Source organism: Microchirus variegatus, assembly GCF_963457635.1.
Source record: "Microchirus variegatus genome assembly, chromosome: 3".
Lineage (NCBI taxonomy): Eukaryota > Metazoa > Chordata > Actinopteri > Pleuronectiformes > Soleidae > Microchirus > Microchirus variegatus.
The window spans coordinates 11,009,174-11,032,206 of record NC_139804.1 but is presented as its reverse complement, the minus strand read 5'-3'; the positions used below and the strand labels follow the sequence as shown (position 1 = coordinate 11,032,206).

Here is a 23,033-nt window from a genome sequence, read left to right as displayed (position 1 = left end):
ATATTTTGCTGACTGCAAATCATGTTTATGTTTTGAAATCATGTTTTGGCATGTGGCGCCACTTACCGCCGTCTACCAATCATTACATTCAGTAGAGTCTCAGCCGCAGAGCAACCACGGGTTGCCAGATACGTTAGAAAACGAAACCTAAATGACCTCGGTATTTTGAATTTGAATGTAGTAACCTTTTTTGGCCACATTCTTACATATGGCACCTTTAATGTTGGTGTGTTTTCCTATTTGTGTTGGCGACTTGCACTTCAGGGCCACCGTATTTTTTACCTTGTGCTCATACGGACCCTGAGCATGAGAACCTCAGAAAATAGTTTCTGTCTCATTGGCACCATACTTTGATACTAGTCCTGAAAAGGTTCACGTTTGTGCCAGAAAAGGTCTCAATGTGGTAAATAAAACAAAAAAAACGAGCGCACACACGCTGTAGAGGACGCGCATGCGCACAGCTAAAGCAGCAGCTGGACCTTGTGTCAAAACACGGAGGGAAATCAGCAACAGCCAGTGCAGCGTCCCCTTGTGCGGATTCAGCTTCACCTCTGTTTTTCAGAAGTGTTTGTTGACAGAAAGTGTTTTCCTTTCACGCCCGCGTACCATGACCGAACAATCAGCTTTACTTCTTCGAAAACAACTGGCAGGTAACATGAAATAAGATAATATTTTAAAACGTTAATATTGTCTACATACTTAGACGCTAGCGTTAGCTTTTTTTATTAGCTACGCACAGCTATGTTTACGCCATAGGAGTTAGCCTAGGGAGCTAACCAAGCAACACAATGGACTCCTGTATCACCGCAGTCAGTTGTATGCTTAAGCTCCTTCCGTTAGCTTTGTACGGCGGCTATAAACCGTTATATTTGGAAGTATATTTGTCTCCAGTAACATTATATGTAATCAACAAATGACTCGCATCGACAACCTTGCTAACAGGCTAGCAAGTTCGACATTAGTTAGCTGACGGAACAAAGGAATAATCAGTTCAGGCACTCATTTGCTCTGATGACTTAAGCTTTTCTAATGAAAGAGGTATACATTATATCAGTCAAACTCAATCGAACTGAATTTGCATTGCACTTTTCACACAGTTAACATGTAAGAAAATGTGCTTCACATGAAAACATAAAAACACCCCCGCACTCAAGTGCACACATCAATACAAACAACCAACACATTCAAGTCACACATTAAAAGGCAAGAGTAGATCATAGCTAGAGCAGTCAATTAAAATAAATAAATAAATAATAATAATAATTGTTTGAAACATAACAAAACTCTGCCAAATACCCAGCGTTAATCAAGCTAATATATATAAGATTTGAAATTCATTTAAAGCTGGACTAAAAAGTGTTGTTGTTTTTTTGTGAAAAATGAAGGAGGGTTTATTTGTATGAATTGATTAAACAATCCATAAATATGTGTGAATACATGCACAATTAATTTAATATAAAACATTATCTTATCCTAAAAATAAGCAACCAATTAAAACATCTAACAATCCCCTGAGTTACATAAGATAACAGAACACAAGTTAGAATATTTTATGTCTTTTCTAAATAATGTCAAACTCAGAGACTTTGACATGATGTACAGTTTGGTCTTGAGTTGACTGTACAGGTCAGTGACTGCCGTCTGGATGTCTAACTCTGAAGTAAATTAACCATCAAATATGAAAAAATATTTATTTTCAACATGAGTTTAGTGTTTTTTTTTTTTTTACATCACCTGACTACCAGTGGAATTGTTGCTGACAGTTATTATATATATATATATATATATATATATATATATATATATATATACATATATGTATATATATATATATATTACATATATATATAATATATGTATATATATATATATATATATATGTATATGTATATATATATATGTATATGTATATATATATATATATATATATTACATATATATATAATATATGTATATATTTTTTTTTAACACAAACACTCAATACATTTTATTTATATAGCGTTTTTCATGAACTCAAAGTCACTTTACATTTAAAGGAGTATGCAGACTAAGTGTGGCAATCAAAGGATACCCCACAATATGATAAGCAATACATGGTCCACGAAACAACGATTCTGTGATAATCAATATACTGCAAGACAATCATATGAAGAAAACAAAACGCTTGTGAAAGTTAAACAAAATATTGTCCGTGTATTAAACGTGGATGGGGCATCTCAAAATGTAGCATTCTCCACCCTTATCTCGCTGTAAACTCTCTCTTCTTCAACCAGGTAACTTCCACCCAAGTTTCCCTCATTCGTTTGAGCAAGGAGACATCAAGTAGCAATGCCCAGCAAGTGAAACTGGCAGGAACTGTTTACTTTAGCACCTTAATTTATAAATTATAATATCAATATTTGCCCCGGCATATCAATTATCATTAATTAGCATTATTCATTAAGGAAGGACTACAATATATCACCAAATGTATATTTTATTTAAATAGTTAGATAAATAAAATAGCGTAGAAAAATAGTAATTATAGGAGCATATTAATAACAGTGTAGATCTGCTTGCTGCAGCAGAGATTTCTGCAGAGAACACGAGAATGGTGAGGGGAAAAAACACAAACTATGGAAGAGAGAAACATTCATGACATGTGTTTGTGTGATTTACACTCACCAGCCACTTTTTTAGCCACAGTCTGTCATTTCTCCTCTGAACCCTGGCATCAACAAGGCATTTTCTTCCTGTCCCTTTCTGCGTATTTTCTCTTTTTTGGGTCATTCTCTGTTAATCTCAGAGATGGATGTGCATGCAAATCTAAGTAGATCAGAAGATTCTGAAATACACAGACCAGTAACCATCCTGTGTTCAGCATTCCACTTAAATCTCCTTTGTTCCTCATTCTGATGCTCAGTTTGTACTTCAGCAGTTCTGCATTCCTGAATGCACTACTAAATTGCTGGCATTTGACTTGCTGAAAAAATATTTGCGTTAACAAGCAGTTGAACTGGTGTAACTAATAAAGTGGCCGCCGAGTGTAAATACACGGGAGAGAAAGAAGTGCTGAGTCCATCACTGGAGCTCCCACAGCACAGCAGGCCTGCAGCAGCACAACCAATGGTTGTTTCAGAATTCATAACCTTAAAATTACTCCTTTTACAGGGAATTTTGCAATGTTACATCAGCACAGACCGTAAAGGGGAAAGGTAATGAACAGTAAAGAAAAGTTTTTGTTTTTTAAATTATTTTAATGTGACATACACAAGTCTGGATGTTGACATCTCTGAAATATACTCTGTAAATTACCTCTTTTATGATATTTTCATTGTGTTTCAATATTCAAATTCACTATATATTTAAAAAAACAACGCAAAACACCTGCCTGCCAGGCTGGCTTGTGCCTCTATGTCTGTAACTTGTCACCCTGCCTCTCACTCGGTGCCAACTGGGACCTGCTCGAGCCCTAGCACCACCCTCAAGGATTAGCAGGTACAGCTAATCAATGCATCGGTGTGAGATTGTGTGTCCCTCTTTTCCCAGAGCTCAACAAGAATCCCGTGGAGGGCTTTTCAGCTGGTCTGATAGATGATGACGACATATACAAATGGGAAGTTGTGATCATTGGTCCACAAGACACCCTTTTGTAAGTTGGAGAGTATTTTAATGATAGTATTTTAAATTTAGGGTGCTTTCACACTGACAGCATTTGGTGAGCACCAAACACTGTGGTTTGGTTCATTTGGGTAGGTGTGAATGTAATCTTGGTACTTTGGTGTGCACCAAATAAACAAGTCCGAGACCTGCCTGAAGGGGTGGTCTCAGGACGCTTTACTCGCCCTAGAACTCTGCATATGTGAAAGCGAACCGTACCCACGTCTGTTTGCTACTTGGTGCAGACCAAAACAATCAAACTATAGAGGTGAAAGCACCCATAGATATGTGAATGTTGAATATCTTCATAATCTCTAATTTGTCCCTGTCCTGTGTTTTGTCTCTATTTCAGTGAAGGAGGGTTTTTTAAGGCATACCTAACATTTCCTTACGATTATCCACTACGGCCACCAAAGATGAAGTTCATCACTGAAATCTGGCACCCCAATGGTAAAATGAATTCAGTTTTATATGTGATTTTATATGTTTGCTTACTTCAGAATCCACACTGTGATTGCTTTGTCTGGACTGGGGCTACACAATGTTTGGAAAACATCTAATAACATTTGTGGGTTTTTTTGCAACAATGACTTTAAATAGTTATAATATAATTTTCTACCACTCTCAAAAACTTACTACTTGGATTTTTGAAAGTTCATACAATTTCTCGTGTCATTTCTCTGCCCACCAATTAATTAGGGTATGAGTAGGGTTGGGTATTTCTTACAACCTCAGGATAGGATATGTGTCACACAGTTAAATTGAACCATGAACATTTGATTGTTTTTGCAATGTAAAGGAAAAACTAACTAAGTGAATTAATCCTGAAAGAGTCCTTTAATATCTACTAATTCCAAATGATAAATCACTTGATGGAAGAAAAAAGCTTAGACCTAATGATACATACTGGGACACAGTTCACATGTGCTTGTGATGGGGAAAGGAGGATTAGTATTGGTCAATTAATCGATTACTTTTGTTTGTGACTCCTATGACATCGAGGTCAACATCATTTACTGTATTTCTCTCAGTGACTGATCCTCTTTTTTTTCCCAAAGTCTCTGAATATTCCTGCTTCTTTCCCCCATACCCAATTATGTCATTAAGTAACAGCATTGTGAAGAATGAAGCAATAGTTGTAACATGTTTTGTTACCTGTATAGATTCTGTAGAGATTATGTTACCTGTGTCGAGCTGCAACTAATGATTATTTCATAAGCGATTATGTTTTCATGATGATATGTTTTTGATGTATGGTGTAACCCTTGTCTAGACGAGAACGTTCTTTTATTGTTAAACCTTTTCTTTTTAATCCTAATCTGGAGTTGAATTCTAATGAATCTTCTTTAAGTTACTTTGGGTTTTACATTCGTCTTTCAATTCTTCACAGTGGCAAAGAATGGGGATGTTTGCATCTCAATTCTGCACGAGCCTGGCGAAGACAAGTTTGGTTATGAAAAGCCAGAGGAACGCTGGCTTCCAATTCACACAGTAGAGACAATCATGATTAGTGTTATCTCCATGCTGGCTGACCCCAACAGTGATTCACCAGCTAATGTGGATGCTGCGGTGAGTTTAAGTCCCTTATTGACACTAGAAACTGCCCTTTCATTCTTGTAGTTTTGCCACCTTAAGTAATTTAATGATGTTTGGCTGAAAGAGTCTGTCTTTGCTCCAACAGAAAGAATGGAGGGAGGATCCTAACGGTGAATTTAAGAGGAAGGTGGCTCGCTGTGTAAGAAAAAGTCAAGAGATGGCGTTTGATTAGGAGCCAGTTGTAAATTCCAGGGTAAGAACATTTAATAGTTTCTGCCAACAGTCATTTGTGAAACCCTGCTCATGGAAGGGATAGTAATGCTGTTTTTTTTCTGCAATTTTCAGTTAAAGGATGCCTTCAGAGGGAAAATTTCAGCAAAAAGGCTTTTGCACCCCTTGTTTTGCCAGTCAGAGAAACTGGTTGGTTTCAACCACATTTCTTTGAATGGTTATCATTTTCCGCAAGATGAGCCAATTAGAGAACCCTACCAGCGAAATTAACCTGTTTCCTGCCTGGAATTGTATATTTAATTTTATTTATTTTGAAAAAAATTAATGATGTAAGATATGTCACTACTGTAAATTAACTTGCTTTTTTATCTGCTGCTGAACAATTTCTACTTTATACCAGGTTTCTTATGCAATTTAGTGGTCAAGGTTGTGTAAAACAAAACAAAAGCCCGTTATAATATCATTAGGTTGTCACTTGTCCTCCTGCTGCACACTTACCAGAATAATATCAGCCCCCGCAAATCTCATTGGTCACTGGTATCATTTCTTTTCTTTTATTCCAACACACAACTCACTGTTGCCTTTTTGTTGGCTTCACCTCCTCACTGATTTGTTTGTTTTTTAAAGGGACAAGTTGAGAACTTGTTGACGGATGCTTGAGTCTAATTCTCTGAGAAACAACCTCCTGTTAGCATTTTCTTCTAATGCTAGTGTACGTCTGCAAAACCACAACCCTCAAACCTGCATGATCCACTCAACCACGCTCTTATCTGTTATTGTCAGCGGTGGATGTACAAAAGGATTAGCATAGCCAGAGTTTTTGAGAGTTATTGATTTCTGACACATTCACGAGCATAGCTACTGCTAACAGAAGGCCTGTGCCAACTTCTCAGGATCAATCTCTACATAGGGTCTCTATGAGCGAGCGATCAGTAAGATTTCTGAACTGTAATACAAAATATCACTGAAGATGTCCTTTTATTATCAGTCTAACATCTTTTCACAATGTTATGTTTAACTTATGTTTAATAAGTCATGGGCAACCAAAACCAGTCTGTGAAAATAAACTAAGCTGTGACTATTCCACATGTCCACTGGTCAAGTGGCATCTGAGCTTACCTCGGTTTAGAAGGAGAACACGTTTGACAAGGTTAGTCTGTGAGCATGGGTCATTTCTGGGTCTCCATTGAGGAATTTTGGCTCGTCGTTTTTGCCTTTATTTGTTGTGGCATAATTGGCTTTGGATCATCGTTGGGAAATGATGTCATATTCACTGGTGGGTTTAAGCTCTGAGGACTTTGGGGTAGATTTGTCTTGATTGATTTCTGACTGGTTATACCCAAACTATGTTGCATCTCCTTTATTGCGGAAATTCTTGAAAGAAGAAACCTAACCACCTCGTAAAGTATAAGAACATGTTGTGATGAATCGATCAACAATGGGTTTTATTTTGGAAATATACACAGGACACAGTTTGGGTGGAGTCTGGAAACCATTGGCTTTATTTCATGATGAAGTCTGTTTCAAATTAATGTATACATATTTGAATTATGTGACTGACATAAAAAAAAAAAATCAGTCTTTTGGCGCATGCAATCATTTTTGAGGGAGTTGGGTTATAGTCTATCACTCTGGGTTGAATGTGACGTGAACAGTTAGTAGATTTCTGTATACTTGATCACATAACTGCTGTTATGACATGACCTTTTTAAGTCTGAATTTTCTAACCTACCATGACCTCCTCTGACCGGTGTTCACTGTATTTGCACAGATTCGGTGCATTTGGAATGTCATTAAGCAATACGCTCTGAGAAATGGTGTGTCCAGGTTAATCCACCCTTTATTTGTTTTTGGGTTTGTTTTTTTCCATTTTGTGTCAATGCAATGTATATTGGACATGATGCTCAATAAAGTGTGTAAACAGTGGCTTGTAATTTTGTTTGTGCTTTACATTTTAGATGAGAACATGCTCTGGGTTCAAGTGTATTAGCCCTCAGCTCTGTAATTGGAGCCCTGGGGAGTGGTGTCAGGTGTAAGAGCTGGATTCATTTCACACTAATGGGCTTTGCTGCCTGCAACACACACCGAGAACATCGAGGTGCGAGCAACTACTGACAATTCATTTGGAAATATTGTGGAAGTTTAGTGAATGATGAGAAAGCGGGTCACATTTGTTGATCACCTGAAAACAGAAAGTCTGTTAAAAAACGGAAGTGGTCATATCTTAATGAGGTAAGACAACATGAGAGCAAATGCGTGATCGTGACTGATTTTGATCCATATGGTGATATTCTTGATTTTTAGGTCTGCTGAGTCTAACAACAGGTGCACTGATGGTGAGTCAGATGGTTTTATATAACGACTGTTGATACGAATAAAGATGTTTTTCATAATGAGTTATAAATGAGTGAATTGAACTTACAGTAAATATAACTGCAGGTGTTTTTCCACTTTCTGAGGGGTTTTCACATGGTAAAAGAACCAATAAGGGTAACAGTAGTAGAGTTTGTAACACTAATATGTCCTGTATTACAAATAAAAGTACATTAAGAGAAAACAAGTATTAAAAGAAAAGTCATTTTTGTGCAGACTTTTTCTTAACTTAATGTGATTATGAGCAGAAAAATAAAAGTATTTAAGCTACATGATGTAATTGTTTAGAAAACTATACTGGTTTGTATAAAATATAACTTGAGAGCTAATTATAATGGGTATGATTTGCATTTAAATATTATTCCACATCACCTCTGCCCTCCTGTGCATTTCCTGTCCTTGTGTATTGTTTTATTTAATGAGTGTAAGATTATACTTCAGTTTACTGTAATTATCACCTATACAATTTGTTTGTGTTTGTCACACTTTTATTAATCAAAAGAGTTGCAAAATTAATAGATAAATATAGTCGAGACATTGACAAGATTAGAAATAATGGTTTTGATTCCAAATAATAATTTTGCCCTTTTGTCAAAGAACCAGCGAAACAGTTTTCAGCTGTGCTAACATCATTGCACAAGGGTTTTCTAATCATTCAATAGCCTTCTAACACCATTAGCAAACACAATGTACCATTAGAACACTGGAAATGGGCCTCTATACACCTATGTACATATTCCATTAAAAACCAGACGTTTGCAGTTAGTCGTTTACCACATTAACAATGTATAGACTGTATTTATGATTACTTTAATGTTATATTCATTGAAAAAAAGTGTTTTTCCTTAAAAAATCAGGACATTTCAAAGTGACCCCAAACTTTTGAACGGTAGTAAATGTAAGATTTCCTACTACATAATAATATAATATAATATAATAATAATAATGATATATGTGTAAGATATCATTATTATTATTATATTTCCTTTATATCACTTCTAAAAGCGCATTTTCACAGACTTGGCCTTTTTCATTACCCCTTTGTTTTATTTCTTAACTGCTAACATTCATTTATTTTTATTCCATTTAGTTGCTCTTGCATGACATGTCTTTTTGGTTTCATTTCTCTGTTGCTTTTACTGATGTGTGTTTTGAATGTTGTGGCTTGTGTGTTGAGGCCTGTTACTGTCCCTGTGTATCTTGTTTTTGCTCTTTTTTTTTGTTGAATCACTTTGTTTACTTGAATTCAAAGGTGCTAATTAAATCAAATTATTGTTTTTCCCCAGTAATATTATCACCATAGATAATCAAAATAGTCAGGCATTGTTTTGCAATATGTTTTTTTTTTTTTTTTTTTACCAGGTCAGCAAGTGAGGAAGATGTACAGAGAAATTCACAGAAATGCACCTGCTGACAGCCAGCACATGACCACGATACACATTCCCAAATCTGTGATGTCTGCACCCTTCTTACAGGTTATCACATACATTCTTTATGTAAATTATTGTCACTTTACAGTCAATGTGCCACTTGCAATCACATCACTTCCTGTCTCTGTCTCAGCATCCTGCCCTCACAACCGGACAGAGACGCTACCTGTACAGCATCGCTAATGTCTACAGTACAGAACACATGAGACGACAGATGAAGCAGCACTATCTCAACGTCCTGCACACGTGTCTTCAGTCAGGTGCGTTACCTACATCTCTCCAGCAGTGACTCTGATCACTGCCGTCTGTCTCATGTGGTGTTTTTTTTCATCTCCAAGGTCAGAATCCCAACTGCAGGAGGAGGCGTCAGTGTGGAGAAAATGTCACCGTCCCGAAGGACACAGAGAAGGATGCAGAGGCAAGGGCGAAGCCACAAGGACGGAGGAAAGGCAGCAGCAACAGTGGCGGCACGGCTCGTAGTGATGTCATACTTCCAAAAATAGCAAACAGAAGAGGGATATGATAGCAAATGGTTTAACTGTTGAAGGTTATAACAGCCTTATGAGTAGTTTATCTGCTCATCGTTGTATTTTACACATTACAGGCATTACAGTCCCACTTCTGCTGGTTGGACTTGGACAATTATTAGTAATAGTCTTTACATGTAATTGCATTCTTAAAAAAGGTTTTCCAGCAATAATTGTATAATTGTTTATATCTCTATATATCCTCTTATGTATGGAGACTAGTTTCCAAGTCATCAATCTTATTCCAATATTGAATAGTGAAGGCTGGAGGCTCTGACTGGGTTAGGGTTGTTTAGGGTTGTGTGTGTATATATATATGTGTGTGTATATGTATATACAGTGGTATGCAAAAGTTTGGGCACCCCTGTAAATGTTCATGATTGTCCTTTATAAATCATTGGTTGTTAAATTTCAGTTAAATATATCATATAGGAGACAAACAAAGTGATATTTGAGAAGTGAAATAAAGTTTATATGATTTACAGAAATTATTTAAACAAAATTAGGCATGTGCATACATTTAGGCAAATGTTGTGCCTCCTCCAGAAATAAAAGCCTCTAAACGCTTCCTATAGCTTCCAATTAGGAAGGTATTTTGGACCATTCTTCTTTACAAAACATCTCCAGTTCAGTCAGGTTTGATGGTTTCCGAGCATGGACAGTCCGCTTTAAATTACACTACAATTGTTCAATAATATTCAGGTCTGGGGACTGAGATGGTCATTCCAGAACGTTGTATTTGTTCCTCTGCATGAATGCCTTAGTAGATTTTGAGCAGTGTTTACGGTCTGTCTTGTTGAAAGATCCAGCCCCGACACAACCTCAGCTTTGTCACTGATTCCTGGACATTGTTCTCCAGAATCTGCTGATATTGAGTGGAATCCATGCGACCCCAACTTTAACAAGATTCCCAGTCCCTGCACTGGCCACACAGCCCCACAGCATGATGGAACCACCACCAAATTTTACTGTAGGTAGCAAGTGTTTTTCTTGGAATGCTGTGTCCTTTTTCCTCCATGCATAAAGCGCCTTGTTTTTCCCAAATAACTCTATTTTAGTTTCACCTTATTCCAAATGTGCTTTAGCAAACCAAGTGACTCTGTTTTGTGGCGGGTGCAGAGAAAATGTTTTTTCCTCTATTACTCTTCCATACAGCATCTCCTTGTGTAAAGTGCGCTGAATAGTTGAACGATGCACAGTGACACCATCTGCAGTAAGATGATGTTGTAGGTCTTTGGAGCTGGTCTGTGGGTTGACTGTGACTGTTCTCACCATCCTTCACCTCTGCTTATTTGAGATTTTTCTTGGTCTGCCACTTTGGGCCTTAACTAGAACTGTGTCTGTGGTCTTCACATTCCTCACAATGTTCCTCACAGTTGAAACTGAGAGCTTAAATCTCTGAGATAGCTTTCTGTATCCTTCCCCTAAACCATGATGTTGAACAATCATTGTTTTCAGGTCATTTCAGACTTGTTTTGAGGCTCCCATGTTGCCACTCTTCAGAGAAAATGCAAAGAGGAGAAACACTTACAAATCACCTCCTTAAATAACCTTTCTCATGATTGGATTCACCTGTGTATGGAGGTCAAGGGTCACTGAGGTTACCAAACCAATTTTGAGTTCCAATAATTAGTGCTAAAGGTATTGAAATCAATAAAATGACAAGGGTGCCTAAATTTATGCACATGCCTAATTTTGTTTAAATAATTTCTTGCAAACTTTCTGTAAATCATATAAACTTTATTTCACTTCTCAAATATCACTGTGTTTGTCTCCTATATCATATATTTAACTGAAATTTCTTATCCAAACTACCAATGATTTATAAAGGTAAATCATGAAAATGTACATGGGTGCCCAAATGTTTGCACACCACTGTATGTGTGTATATATATAGCACTGCCTTTTTATATTAAAACAATAAAATTGTAATCAAAATTCTGAATGCTTTGTGTAAAAATGTTGCCACGTTTTGTAACAAGTCATTACATGTTGCAGTGATTATTATAAAGGGGAGCATTTATTTTGAGTAGTGTAAAAAAAATAATGTAAAACGTTTACTGGAGTATATTAGTACTTAGTTAAAGTCATTAAATTAAATCTGTTCTTGCAAAATAGCCCTCATATTTACTGAATTACTGAAGTTGCGATTACTGCATCTGCTTTTGTTGCACGCTTTGGGATCTGTGACCTCACTGTGCCTGAATAATAATGACGTAAGACCTCAAAATAACAGTTTTCAGTACTTTTACCATTCTGTCACATTAATCTGGACACTGTTGTATGAGGGATCATCACAGAGAGTAACATCGCCACCTACGCTCACAAATGGTCGATACAACACCTGTTAGTATGAACTGTGTCCTTGAAGGAAACTGTGTAAAAGGTAATAGCTAAAGTAATAACGTTGTAGCAGCAGTTTTAAAGTTATATATATATATAAACTGTGCTAACCTGGCTATTGTAGCTAAATTTAGCTTCCTTCTAGTGATTCAATTTAGCTTCGTATGCTAGCTAAATAGTTGCTATTTAAGTCTGTTTTTTTCATACTTGTCCTTTACAAATGCATTGTATACACTAGAGCCCTTCATTTGGGGAAAAAAGTTAGTATTTAACTATGCATAGCTCAATTGTTTGTAATAACACTAAGAAACATTATTGTGTTGCTAATGCTAGCTTTAAACTTTGAACTCTGTGGTGTCTGGTGTCTTCCCAGCCTTTGGGAAGGCTATCCATGCCCTGTCCCGGATTGGAGACGAGCTGTGGTTGGATCCCATGGTTAAAGGGGTGAGCAACACCAACTATTACTGTTTAATGAACTCTGATTTTGCTGAACACTGTCGTTTCCATGAACCATCCTGGATCGATTCAATTCAATTTTATTTGTATAGTGCCAAATCACAACATACATTTAAAATATTAAGGAGAGAAGTAAAACTCAACCGTTCACACAATGAACAAGCACTAGGATTACAAACACAAATGTCACAATATAAGACATTTGAACTGTGATGAAGGCAGCAGTGGATCAACAACTCCAGTGTGCCATGATGTAAAATTGCTGGTTTTCTCTATGGGTTTTGGTAAAATTAAAATTGTCCACAGTAATTGGTCCCTCATCTTTCTTTTCATGAAGTATTTTATATTATTATATTAACCATGGTTTGTCTCTATGTTGCCACCTTTCTTCCTCTCAAACCACAGCATCATCCAGTTGATTCTCTGTGTCTTACAGCTGGCGCTGAGATCAGTGAACTCGGCTCATTCTGCATATGCCTGCTTCGTTTTCTCACCAATGTTCTTCCAGTGCTACAGCCTGGGATCTGGACCAGAACAGGATAACCAAAGCATCAAATGCAAACTGGCTTTGAAGGTAAACAGCTATTGTTAGTAGTGTTTATTCTGGTTATTCCTTTTCTACAGAGCTAGTATAGAATATTGTTGTAAATCCTTTTTTTTTTGGGATATAAGAGATGTTAAGAAACTACAGCACAAAAATGACAATATTGTTCATAAGTGTCTCTTGAAAGTGTCTTGTCTAACATTTATGAATATTTATATTTGTTTTTAAGTCTGTGCTCCCACTTTTCCGGTGTTTGACATCCATTGAGCGTAATGTGGAAAGATGTCAGATATCAGTCAAGACTCAGAGTGACCTCGTGGTAATCCAGTTTTTCTGCAGACATGGTGAGTAACATTGGTGCATTGTGATCCATCCAGTAGCTGTGGGTGAAGAAAGATATTTTTGGCTGGGTTTCTGTAGCCATTTCCGATAAATATTGCATCTGCTTTCACCAGAAGGACCTCTATTTACAGTAACATTATGCAGTAGAAGCTGTATTACATCCTGTCGACACTTGGTGGCAGCGTGCTGCAAATATCCTGCTTTTGTGACAGGCCTCATCAAGACCCACAACCTTTGCTTCCAGGAGAGTGAGGCCCTGCAGGCAGAGTTTGCCTCACATCTCTGTCCCAATGTGCTGAAGGCACCTACCAGGTCAGAACCCCGCCATTTTCCAGCTTTTATTATGTTTTTATAAAATCCATTTTGCATGTGCCAACTTATGACTAATTAACATCTGCGGATGAGAAATCAACTGATAATGTCACAAAAGATCAGATTTTTCAAAAATAAAATTAGCATAAAAATCTGACCTGATTGAGAAAAATATTTCATTTTTGTGACATGGATGTCAGCTTTGAAATGGTCCTAATTCAGTTGAAAAGACATTGACAACTTACCTTTTTTTGTAACCCAGTGTTATGGTTTGCAGACAAAGCAAGACATTTGAGAACAATTGTTTTGCTCTCTACCTCTGCAGACTTCTTGGTGATATGGTGATGCACTTTCCAGTGTCCCAGGAGGAGATCACTCTGTCCACGACTCCACAGAGAGTCAGCCTGAGAAACTACTACGAGGGAGGAAATGGTGGGCTAACACTTACTTCAGTGTTGACAGCGAGTGGTTGTTTGAGTTCAACCAACAACTTATAAGTATAAACAAATGTCACATACATTCAAACCATAGTCAAATGAGTTCACACAATACTGACACTGACTGTGTGGAGTCTTTCAGCTCCACACAGCTCTCTCCATGTTTCTCAGTATAGCAGTGTTTAGATCTCATATTGCCACGCGACACCACCATGAGCACAGGAAGTGATTGGTTTTATGTCACACAGCAACAGCAAAGTTACACTAGTACACTGAGATGACTGGAACAAAAAGAAGCACCCCCACAAAATGTTTGCCACTGTTCTGCCACTGTATACACACAAATACTCCTTCAGATGAAGAACACAGCATACAAATATTGTTACACTGTTTCTGTTCATGGAGACCAAACCGAGGCAGAATAATAACATCAACAACAAAAAAAACACTGCAGATTTAAGAGTTACTGTTGCCTTTTTTATCTTTTTGAAACAGTCCGGTCATTCTCCTCTGGCATCAGCAAGGCATTTTCACTTAGAGAACTGCTGTTCAGAGGATATTTTCTCTTTTTCGACCATTCCCTGTAAACCCTGAGATGATTGTGCAGGAAAATCCCAGTAGATCAGCAGTTTCTGAAACACTCCGATTCCAACTGGCTCCAACAGCAATGCTTTGTACAGAGTCACTTAAATCAACTTTGTTTCTCATTCTGATGCTCAGTTTGAACTTCAGTTGGTTGTCCTGACCATGTCTACCTACATGCATTGAGTTGTTGCTATGATTGACTGTTAAGCAGTGTACCTAATAAAGTGACTGGTTGTATATGACTTGGATGTTCTTCTGCCACAGATCACATGAGAATGATGTACACTGAGATGTCCTTACACCCGGACGAGTTTGTCCACTTTCAGGTCGGAGTGGACTCGGACATCACCTTCTGTCTGAAGGAGTTGAGGGTAACAGGTTTATTTTTGGAGGCTTCCATTATGCTGTCACATGAGATTATTGCGTGCGCGTGTCCTTGCATGTGTGTATGTGCGTGTTAGTGGCTCACCAGGAGCAGTTCATGACTTAAAGGTCATATTTCTGGTCTTGGGCATCTTTATATCTCTTCCATGTGAACTGTACCCTCAGCCCCATGACTCACTTTTGTAGCAGAGATACTGTGACCTGAGTGACGCATGTTTAACCACGACACACAAGACTTAATTGGCGTTATGGGCTCTTGAAACTAAAACACTACTCATTACGTGGTTCATTATGAAATGTGTCATTTTCAAGCCAAGTCAGAATGTGTTTGTTTTTAAGGGCATCAAAACATGTGTCACATGCCAACCCAATTTCAATCGCTGTCTCCAGTCCAAGCTTAGAGAACAAAAGCAAATAGAACTTGGTTGGCCATTTGCAAATTTGGATACACAAACAGTATTATATATACATATAATATATTATATGTATATATATTGTATATACACAAATAGTAGTTTCAGTGTAGTTAATGAGATGTAACCACTGTTAATACCCACAACTCTTGTCCCTAAAGTCTTGGAGAGGTTCTTAAATACACCCTGCTGTGAGGATACTCATTAGCCAATAGATACTCATTGGTTTTGATCAGTCGGGTTTGGATGGATTAGAAGCTGTTTGGGTTATCCTCAAATTAACTCTAGTGTTGGCATTTGATTTTAGCCTCATGATTGTAAACACAACAACCACTGCTCTCTAAATGATCAGCTATTCAAATGTTGTAGTCCTGATATGGATGCACACAATCATCTCCTAGTTTTTGTTTCTGCCTTGTTGTTTCAGGGTTTTCTATCCTTTGCGGACTCACATAGCCTTCCTGTGTCAGTCCTCTTTGGTGCTGCAGGAAAGTAAGTATCTTTGCCTTCATGATTAGCCTGCGTGGCATTCATATCTCAAGTTACAGAGGCCAGCGTCGGTCTGATGTAATCAAAACCATACAACCTCAAAATTCAATGTTGTCTGTGGCTGATCTGTCTGATTATATTACCAGCCCCTTTTTCCCTGTGATCAGTTGTGCAGAGTATTTCAGTCAGGAATGTTTTAGATGTTTTCCAGCTCCAACACACCTGATTCAAATACAGGTCTTTAAAGACTTTTTCTGAGCTTGATGATGAGCTTTGAATCAGGTGTCTCAGAGCAGGGAAACACCTAAGTGTAGGGCAGTGGATCCATGGACCAAGATTCAACAGACCCTGAATTCATTTTTCAGTTTCTGCCTGCGATCTGTCAGTGTATTAGTGGTGATTTGTTTTGTAGACCTGTGTGTTTCTTCATGGAGGGCATGGTTTTGGAGGCCACGGTGGTGCTGGCTACTCTGAGCGACTCTGAAAACTGGGGCCCCTCTCAGCCTACAGTATCCCCAGCCCCAACTTCACACAGGTAACAAAATAAAATTAAATATACGTTGTTGTCTTTACTGAAAAAAGACAGAAATCTTTCTTCAACAAGGCTCCGAAAATCACATTTAAATCATGCATAAACATACAGTAACAAACATTACATGTTCGTATCACACTGCTTTTAATCCCCTCTGCAGTGACTGCAGTCTAGCACAGTAGTGCAGTGTCCTTTATCAGAAGTGAGGACACTCTTGGCCTAGTTTCTCACATCCATTAAAGAGGCTCATTTAACCTTCCCACTGGGGTTTTACTTGAGACTCTCTCCTGGCTTCAGCCAAAGCAGTTTGCTCACACTGGTTGTTATTAGCTTCTTAAGAAGGCACAGTGTTACAGCAGCCAGTACTGTGTATGTGACAGTGATAAATAGGAAATAAATAGGTCAAAAGCTGTCAGTGTCACACACTGTAATCCCCTCATCTGTGTTATGTTAGCCTGTTAAACTGTTCTGCCAGTGTCACTGTCCTGCTCTGCTAACTGTCGCACACTCCTCTGGACTCTGCTCTGGTTGGATCTTGTCACACCAGTTCCAGAAGTGTTCTGTTGGACATCTTGGTCACTTGTAGTTTACTTTTGTTCTCTGTAGGGAGGCCATATTTTCTGGCCTGTGCTTCTGTCCCCACTACTCTGGATTCAACAACTTGCTTCACTTCATTTCTGATTTATGCTGAATGATTTCAGGCTGCATGTACAGGCTTGTTTCTCATGGGCTTTTAAGATACTTCTGTGGTCACTGAATTGTTCTCCTTTTGTAACCATTCTCTGTAAACTGCATTTAAACGAAACAGTAAAAGCACCTTTCTTCCCCATTCTGACATTCAGTTTAAGGTCGTTTTGACCATGTCTACATGCCTCAGTGCAATGAGTTGCGGCCATGTGATTGGCTGATTACATATCAGAGTTAACAGGCAGTTGAAGTGGCAGGTGGGTGTAGCCTTGAATGTAGTCTTATGAAGCAGCTTGCTCTTGTTACTTCTTCCTGTTTGTGTGCTTTTCTTCATTCCTCTCTGAGGTTTATGACATGCTCTGTGGTTGCATGCAAACACTTGTTTTTGTATGTTTGCTCATACCATGTTTATGGGTGCTTTCAATATCAGCTGAGAGAGAGAGAGAGAGAACCATTTTATGAACTCATGTCTTTATGAAGTTGAATGTCCATTGTAGTGTAGCAGAAGCCTCTCAAAACGAAAGTAAGTTTGGGTGCGAGACAGGACAATTAAATTCAAAATATTAATTTTTATTATATTATTATATAAAATGGTATTGTTAATACTCACATTTTAGAAGAACAGATTCATCAGAACAGTTTATTATTTTTAGCAATTCACACACTAGCCATTTTGTCAGGTCACAGTAGTGAAACCTCAGGTGTAAATATAATCAAACTAAAGCTGGATGTCAGTTACCTTCTCATACACAAACAAAAAAACAAAGCATATCTTTGAAGACAGAGCAGAAACAAAAATACTTTTAAATGTTTCCCTAGAAAGAGTAGGTTTTCTTGAAAGAATCACCTTTTTTACCCTCATGGTCATGAGTAAAGGGTCTGTTTTTTCTGGTCTTGGTGACCACACACTCATACAGCAAATCTATATGGAGCACACATCCCTCACAGCTGGTACGGCTGTCTGCACGTACAGTGTCTTGACTGTGGACTATGAGTGGTTGGGAATCAAACTACCAAATTCTCTGGTTACTGAGCGATTCGCTCTCCCTCCTGATCCACTACTGTGTGTTTTGAGTGGACTTTCCCCTCTGGTCTCTGCATACCTCTCTGCTCTAATTGCCATTTCATTGCATTGCCACCATCTTCACTTGCTGCAGATATGCCATTAAAACCCACCAGGCTCCACAATAATCCACAAGCTCAGATGTCACACTGTCACACTGCATTGTGTACAATTGCCTGAATAGGAACAGAGAGTTGTCATTTTGTTGCTGTAGATGGTGACACTGTGCACTTAAATGACCTTGTCAGGACTATTTTTTCTCTCCATGCCCAGGATCATTAGCTCTTGTTACACAGTGTGATGTGTTTGTTCCCAGGTGTGAAAAAGCTGCAGCTGCTGCTGTACCTGCAGGTTCACATGAGGCAGACAGCTGTAAGACACAGGACATTCCTGCTGTGATGGAGCTGATCGTTTCCAGTCAGGGCAGCCCCATCATCCCCCCCCCTGGTCTGATGCAGCTTCTACCTCAGTTTGACGTCCCTGAATGGCTCGGTGTACCTGGAGAGGACCGTGCCACTGCAACTCCTGCCTCCACCCCGGTAACAAGGGCTTCCTGATGGGTTTGAATGTTCAAGTGTAGTAGATCGTTTTATGGTGTCATGTAGGAATATTACATTTTGTTTTGATCTAGTGAATAGACTCTGAATGTAGGCCTGTCCCACCCTTTATACCTGGCATTAAAATGCATTAGGATAGCACCTGACCTAGCACCTAGGTTGGTGGCTCCGAGCACAGCTAACGTGAAAGCAGCGACAAAACTGCACAGCAGTCTTCTTTGCTTTTGTCAGTGTTCTGCTTGTTGAAGACGACTTCTTCCCTTGCTTTTCGAAAATACTAAGTCCATACAATAGTCACTAAATGTGTGGCTATTGTAACATTGTTGCACACAGTATGTGACGTAAGGGGGATGACGTGATTGGGTAGCAATCAGAACTTAATGTGGACACTGGAGACGCATAGAAATACCATGTGTGCATGTGGGGAAGATCACAGACAACACTTTCTAACGGCAGGTGTAAAGGGGGCCTGTTTGGGCCTAGAGAATAAATATAAAAATGGAGGACTCCTTTGCTCTTGCTGTATACCGTTTACATCAGAACTCAGAAGTGGGAATTGGGAGTGACGTCTTTTCCAAGTTCATTCTGTTCGAGTTGAGAAGTTGACACATGCGTCTCCCAAGAATGGCCATTGTTAAACACTGTTAACAATGCTAGACAATAACAATACTCTATATCACATGTGTCAAACTTAAGGCCCGGGGGACAGATGTGGCCCGCCACATCATTTTATGTGGCCCGCGAGGTCTATGCTGCTTTAAGGCGTGTGTTGACCATAAACTGGTGATTGTGTTACCCGTGAAGTGACGGCATCCCGCCACTAGTTTTCAGTGTATCATTGTATATGCATCATGCGACGAATAAAATTGAGATTGAAATACCCACAAATAATCCCAAAATGTCCATGAAGAGAAAGATTGATGCAGATTGAAGGCAGTTTCAAGAAAGATGGGAAGGCGAATACATGTTTGTGCTTCAAGGAGAAAAAAACGGTATGTCTTTTGTGTTATGAGGCGGTGTCGGTCGTCAAAGAGGAGGATCTACGTCGGCAAACAAGGAGCCAAGTATGCCAAAGTTAGCCTTCAATAAAAGCAACAAATTGTCAAACAATTAGAAAGCAAACTGCGATCGCAGCAGAATGTGTTCACAAAAGCCATAACCAAAACGATGTGGCAGTGAAAGCTATCTGAGGGTGCGTTTACATTTAGTTACATTTATTCTGTCTTACAGTTACATCTGTCCCTTTGAGGGTAACTGTTATGCTGACGTGGCCCTCAGAGAAAATTAGTTTGATGCCCCTGCTCTACATGGTACAGAGAAATACGACAGATATGACAAACATGACAGAACAGTAAAGTAGCAGTGTTTGTATGGTGGTAGCCATCTTGAATCCTAACCTTGAGTTACTTGAGATTGCTCCAAGTTGGAAATCCGCGTTCAGGATTTCCAACTGAATTTTTACTACAACTACAGCATCACTATACGGTGGCCTTTATATACTAGAAAGGATGTTGTCAAGGATCACCATTCAGCAAGAATCAGCAAACGTGTCGAGCTGTCTATCAGCCGATGAGGGTTTTTAAAGAGTCATTTTTTAGTTTGTAAAACTTTAGGTCATAGTCATTCAGGCCGTTCTTTGTTTGCATAGTTAGCTCCCACATTAAAAAGGGAAATGTATGCTGGAGTAAAGATAGTGGCCTCATTAAATCATGAGCTGAAATGTCATAATTGTGTCACTATTTCCCACTTTGTTTCCTACCATTGTCTGTTGGACTGGTGCTCTTTCAAGGACTTCATCTGTCTGAACTTCTGCTGGAGCTTAAAAGAACATCAATGAGTTGTATAGCACTGACAACCGTCAGACATAAACTAAATCCTGTGAGAGACTATACGAGCATCATGATGATTTAGCAGCGAAGCCCAGCAACCACATCAATGTGAGAACGTGGTGGTTTCACACCATATGACTCATAACTTTGTAGAAATCACTGCAAAAAAGGTGGCAATTAAAAAAAATAAAAATAAAAAAGGGTACATAGCATAATTTGAAAAATCATCTATGAAAAACCACAAGCCCACTTAAACTGTCAGGTGAGCTATTACTGTAGCTTCATGTTAAACACCAATTTCCTAAACTGTGAATATGGGAATAATGTGTAATGAGTAATTTATAGCGATATCTGTTCATGCCAGGGGCTGAAGGAACAGAAAATGCATGAGCATGGTTCTTGAACGTGTTCACAATACAAATTAAAGTGCTGTCGAGTACATGTCTTCTGTACTAGCCTCATAAACAAGCCAGTCATGAACCTTGCTATCCGTGCCAATGGACCACTTTTTATAAAACATATTTTACTTTTCTTTGAATCATCCTCATCCTCCTTTTGTTGGTCCATTGTTACAGCCGGCCTCTTCACTCCAGCAATATGCTGCTACTTTTTGGGCTGGAAAAAATAATGTTCAACTTACTTGTTGAGTTAACAGTTGCTCTGTAATCATAGTCTGGTATATGAATTAAAACTTCATTGTATGTTATTTAAAGCCTCTGGAAACACGGTTTTATTAAAAAATGCTTATATTATATCAAAGTTCAGTGTCTCATGAAGCATCCACAAAAGTCTGAGTGAAAATAACTATTCATAAGTTAAAAGAAAAAAAACCTGGTTTGAAAACAGCTCATTTTGCTGTTTAGACTGGTTTAGACTGGTTTAGACCACTGGTCAGGACAGTGTGGGCGAGAGATGAGCCAGGGAGCGGCTACACAAGCAAGGCTGCTCCGCTCTCTCTGCTGTCAATCAGAGCCTTATCTGACGGAGGTTGAAAATTTAAAAAAATGACACGTCCTTGTGCATCCAGAGACTGCACAAACTGGCATAATGATGAATGATTAGATACAGATAGATATACATATGTATAGATATACTCAGAGGCAGGGTGACAATGAAGTGGATGAAACCCACATTTCAACAGTTAAAAAGACAAATATTTTGAATTTGGATGAAAACTGATTTCTAATATTTTTACATGTTAAATATTATGTACACAAGACCCTAAATTACATTGTTGGCTTTGGGAGCCACTGTTTTAAGCTGTAGCTGTGTTATTAAACTTCAGTTAGACTGAACGTGGGCGACAGGAAGTGTTCTACTCTCTGTCTCATCTGCCTTAGTGAATAAAAACATTGTGTCACATTAACGGCCATATTATCCAACTCTCAAGGCTGAGACCTGACACTGCTCTCATATCCTGTTTTTGAGTTTTTGACTGTTGTATAATTAGCTCCATTAAGATGAATATAATCTTGTGAGACCATTTTTTAGTGACCTGGTGTATTCCAGTATTACATAACTGTTAATGTTAAACAAACATAAAAGAATATTGTGTGTTGGTTTGTTTTCCTGTGTAGATTTGCTCACTCCTGTTCAGAGCCTTGTCCTCGCAGCAGCAGCAGGACCATGATGATCTGTCTGTTCTGGCCTGTGACAGTGACATGGAGGAGGACGTGGAAGAAGACAATGAAAACACACTGACACTGTGGTGAGCTCATTCCTAGAGATTTATATTAGTATAAATGCACTTTGCATTTTTGTTGGGTTTAATGTTTTTTGTTTTGTTTTTTAAATGTAGCTTTACTAGTTTAAATGATTTTTGACGTGTTTTAAATGTTACATTTCCCCCCAATCTCCTGTTGGAAATTTTACAAAATATGTATATATAGCAATAATTATTTATTACAGAGTATATCAGTTGATTTGTTTTGTCAATTCTATAGAATAAATGGTCAAAGCAGTTGAGTTTTGTCTGTGAAAACTTTACTGCTATGAAAAGAGATTCAGAGAATACATTCATGAACACTTGTATAAGGTTACACAGGACGCCACAATGACTGTCAGAGGGAAGATGAAAGCATCACAGCCACACTAGTAAAGCAAGACATCACTGAATAGTTCATAAAACACCAATCACTAATAGTTCACTCCTCAGTCCCCCTTGAGTGTGTGTGTCTCACAAAGCTGCAGCAGGAAAGACATCACAGCAGCATCTCTGTTGTGTAAGAGAAAAACGTATTCAGCCTTCTCTAAAGTTATCAGCTCACATTCCTCAGCAAAAACCTAAACAACTCAGGACAGTGTCATCTGCAACTCTCTAATCA

General features: G+C 38.4%; 2 protein-coding genes across 2 annotated transcripts; both read left to right on the top strand.

The window, feature by feature from the left end:
* The first annotated feature begins 506 nt into the window (after positions 1–506).
* On the top strand, positions 507–7,297 carry LOC310924461 (ubiquitin-conjugating enzyme E2 G1-like). The gene is made up of 6 exons (XM_083886203.1): positions 507–650; positions 3,529–3,631; positions 3,992–4,089; positions 5,030–5,208; positions 5,321–5,428; positions 5,521–7,297. Exons 1-5 carry the CDS (start codon positions 608–610, stop codon positions 5,405–5,407), a joined length of 510 nt encoding a protein of 169 aa, XP_083742329.1. The 5' UTR covers positions 507–607; the 3' UTR covers positions 5,408–5,428; positions 5,521–7,297.
* A 4,791-nt stretch (positions 7,298–12,088) lies between these two features.
* rad9b (RAD9 checkpoint clamp component B) lies at positions 12,089–22,421 on the top strand (the record flags this gene model as incomplete). The annotated part of the gene is made up of 11 exons (XM_083886814.1): positions 12,089–12,122; positions 12,453–12,523; positions 12,972–13,109; positions 13,309–13,423; positions 13,634–13,733; positions 14,059–14,165; positions 15,020–15,126; positions 15,980–16,044; positions 16,454–16,576; positions 18,640–18,862; positions 22,287–22,421. The coding sequence occupies 11 exons, from the start codon at positions 12,089–12,091 to the stop codon at positions 22,419–22,421; spliced, it is 1,218 nt and encodes a 405-aa protein (XP_083742940.1).
* Between the last annotated feature and the right edge of the window lie 612 nt (positions 22,422–23,033).

Bases quoted from the DNA above. Each gene is read 5' to 3' on its own strand.
- LOC310924461 (XM_083886203.1), top strand. From the start codon at position 608: ATGACCGAACAATCAGCTTTACTTCTTCGAAAACAACTGGCAG. The intron at 4,090-5,029 runs GTAAAATGAATT...AATTCTTCACAG, and splicing joins TGAAATCTGGCACCCCAATG to TGGCAAAGAATGGGGATGTT. The intron at 5,209-5,320 runs GTGAGTTTAAGT...TTGCTCCAACAG, and splicing joins CAGCTAATGTGGATGCTGCG to AAAGAATGGAGGGAGGATCC.